The following is a 3,165-nucleotide window of genomic DNA, read 5'->3' as shown; positions in this document are numbered from 1 at the left end:
TAGAGGAGGAGATAGAGCACAGAGATACTGCTAAATATCTCTTGCTGTAAGAGACAGAGCCATAACAAAAATGTGAAAAATGCCAAGATTGCGATAACTTGATCTGAATCCATTTTTGTTCTGTGACTTAAAATGTTTATATTAAAATTTCTTATTTCTCACTTTGCATTATTTGTGGATTGCTAAATATGTTCTTAAAACACTGTTTTTCAGTAATATTTGGTGAAGATGTTGCTTTCGGTGGAGTCTTTAGATGCACTGTTGGCTTGCGAGACAAATATGGTAAGTTAATAACTTGACATTTGAATAGTATTTTTGTAGATGTTTTATTTAAAGATCTTGAAAGTATAGTGAAAAACTACGAGAGCCAGAACTAATGAGACTGCTTTGTTTTCTCCCATTTTTACAAGTTTTCTGCCTTTGACAGGTTACTGTCTTAATACTTTACTGTTGTTCATTTTAGTAGTAAATATTTGAGTTTTCTTTTCCTGACAAATTTCTGTTTTTTACCAGTTATAGCCTTTAAAGATTTAACTATACAAAATATACCAGTTAGATTTTAGCCATATACATACTGTATAGTTGGATTCCTTTTCATTTCTGCAAGCCTACTTTTCCTTCAAATATTTTCTACTTTTAGTTATCTCTAATCTATACCATTTTACATATATTGTATATTCCAAAATAATCTTCATTAAGTGTATTATTTATCATGTCATTTATCTGCCTAAAGAATTTTTTAGTTGTTCCTGCCTTTTTTTTTTTCCTTTTAATTTTATATTAGTTTATTTACAATATTTGAACACATTGTTTTTCATACAGGGCCTTTTCTATTTACTTCACCCCTCCCATCAAATTGTGTGAACTATGATTAACGCCCCTCCCCTGCCCATCCTCACCCCTCTGATTCCAACCTCCCTCTCCCCTTGGATCTTCATACTCATTCTACAATAATGGTTTTATACAGTATTTGTCCTTATGAGACTGAGTTAGTTCACTCAACAGTAATGTTTTCAAGTCCCTCCCATGTTAGGTAGTAATTTGCAAAATCATTGCTCTGCATGCTGGGTAGTATTGTATTGTAGTATTGTACATTGTGTGAATGTACCATAATTTCTCAATCAGTTTGGTCATGGTTGGATATCTGGGCTGTTTTCCATGTTCTTGTGATGGTGAATAATGCTGCTATGAACATTGATGTACAAATCTCTGTTTGTGCCTCAGTTATCATTTTCTCAGGGTATATTCCAAGCAGTGGAATAGCTGGGTCATGTGGAATTTTTGTGTTCAGCTTTTTGAGGAAGCACCAAATTGCCTTCCAGAGTGGTTGTACCATTTTATAATCCCACCAACAATGTATAAGAATTTCTATCTCTCCACATCCTCTCCAAAACTTAAACTTTTGTCCTGTTAAACTTTGTCCCTGCTACTGGAGTAAGATGGTATCTCATTGTGGTTTTGATTTGCATCTCTTTTATTGCCAGTAATTTGGAGCATTTCTTCATGTGTATGTTGGCCATTTGAATAGCTTCCTCCGTGAAAATTCTTTCCATGTCTTTTGCCCATTTTTTAATTGAGTTTTTGGTCTTTTTCTTATGGAGGCCCAGAGGTAGTCTGTAAACTTCCGTTATGAGACACTTGTATTAGATGGTATTGCCTAATGTTTGTTCCCAGTTGGTGGGGTTTTTTTCACCCTTTTGGCACATGTTTTTGATGCATGCAGGGATTTAATCTTTAGAAGGTCTCATTCATCAAATTTATCCTCTCCAGATTGTGCATTTCTCCTGTATTTGGCAGTCTCTTTATACCATAGACTCGGGTTTCTAATCTTGATCCAAGTTTGTCTTTTATGAACTTTATGGTTTTGGACTTTACTCCCAGGTCTCTGATCCATCTTGAGTTGATTTTTGTGTATAGTGTGAAATGTGGACCCTGTTTCAGCTTTGTGCAGGTAGCAGTCCAGTTTTGTCAGCACAGCTTGTTGAAGAGGTTGTCATTTCCCCATTTGATAGGTTTTATTTTCTTGCTGAATATCAATTGACCATAGGCAGCTGGGTCTATTTCTGGGGTTCTCAGTTCTGTTCCATTGGTCTATGTGCCAATCATTGTACCAGTACCATGCTGTTTTGGTTACCATTGCTTTGTAGTAGGCTGGGGTTTTTTTCCCCCTTGCCTTTGATTTTGAGTCTATCTTTCTCTTCTTATTTTAAATGTGTGTAGCATAGGCAATATATTGATGGGCTTTGTTTTTTTAATCCATTCTGCTACTCTTTTTCTCTTAATTGGTGCATTTAATCCATTTACATTAAGTGTTAGTATTGTCAGGCTAGGTTTTACTTTTGTCATTTTTGCTGTGTTTCTTTTTCTGTAGTTTCTGGTTACTGTGGTCCATGAACTTTAGTGTTTCCCTGTTAATGACTTCACTTAAAATTTCTTGTAGTTTTGGTCTTGTTTTCATAGATTCCTTAAGTTCCTTCTTTTCTGCAAAGGATCTAATTTCCCATTCATATTTGATGGAGAGCTATGCTGGGTATAGGATGTTTAACTGAAATTGTTTTCTTTCAGCCTTCTGTATATACCATCCCATTGTCTTGAGAAATCAGAACTTAATACAATTGTTTCCCCTTTGTAGGTGACTTATTGTTTTTCTTGTGCTGATTTTAGAATTCTGTCTTTATCTTTTAATTTGGAGAATTTGACTGTGATATGTCTTGATATTTTTCTTTTTTGGGTCTAGTCTATTTGATGTTCACTGTGCTTCTTGAATGTGGATTTCCCCATTCTTTAAAATACCTGAGAAGTTTCCTCCTAGTATTTCTTCCACAATTTCTCAGCGATGCCCCTGTCCCTCCCTCTTCTGAATACCCAGTCATATATATATCATTCTTTTTGATGTCATCTCATGATTCTAATGTTTTCATTTTCTGTATTTCTCATATCTGATTTTTCTTCTAGTATGTTTCCAGTGAGGCTCTTATCTTCTTGTTAACTGACCATCTGTTACTAACGCTTACCCCCACAATAAGGGATTTATCTTTAACTGCTCCACAAATTGCTGTCTGTCAGATACTCCTCTAAATCTGAACATTCAGATTAAGACAGACTAGGAAGAAGGATTGGCTACCCACTTCTGAAATAGCAGGCCTCTGAAAACCCTATGCACAA

The 3,165-nt window shown here is 35.2% G+C and overlaps 1 protein-coding gene across 1 annotated transcript in view; it reads left to right on the top strand.

The window, feature by feature from the left end:
• Positions 1-3,165, top strand: part of BCKDHB (branched chain keto acid dehydrogenase E1, beta polypeptide) — a 454,972-nt gene that overhangs the window by 44,016 nt on the left and 407,791 nt on the right. Inside the window, exon 3 of the mRNA XM_006898429.1 lies at positions 214-282. Within this exon, the coding sequence (XP_006898491.1) occupies positions 214-282 (69 nt within the window). The remainder of the gene's footprint in view (positions 1-213; positions 283-3,165) is intronic.

Source organism: Elephantulus edwardii, unplaced genomic scaffold (assembly GCF_000299155.1).
Source record: "Elephantulus edwardii isolate Elephantulus edwardi_28Jun2011 unplaced genomic scaffold, EleEdw1.0 scaffold00229, whole genome shotgun sequence".
Taxonomy (NCBI): domain Eukaryota; kingdom Metazoa; phylum Chordata; class Mammalia; order Macroscelidea; family Macroscelididae; genus Elephantulus; species Elephantulus edwardii.
Note: the sequence above shows the minus strand (reverse complement) of the source record. Positions and strands in the feature narration are given on the sequence as shown.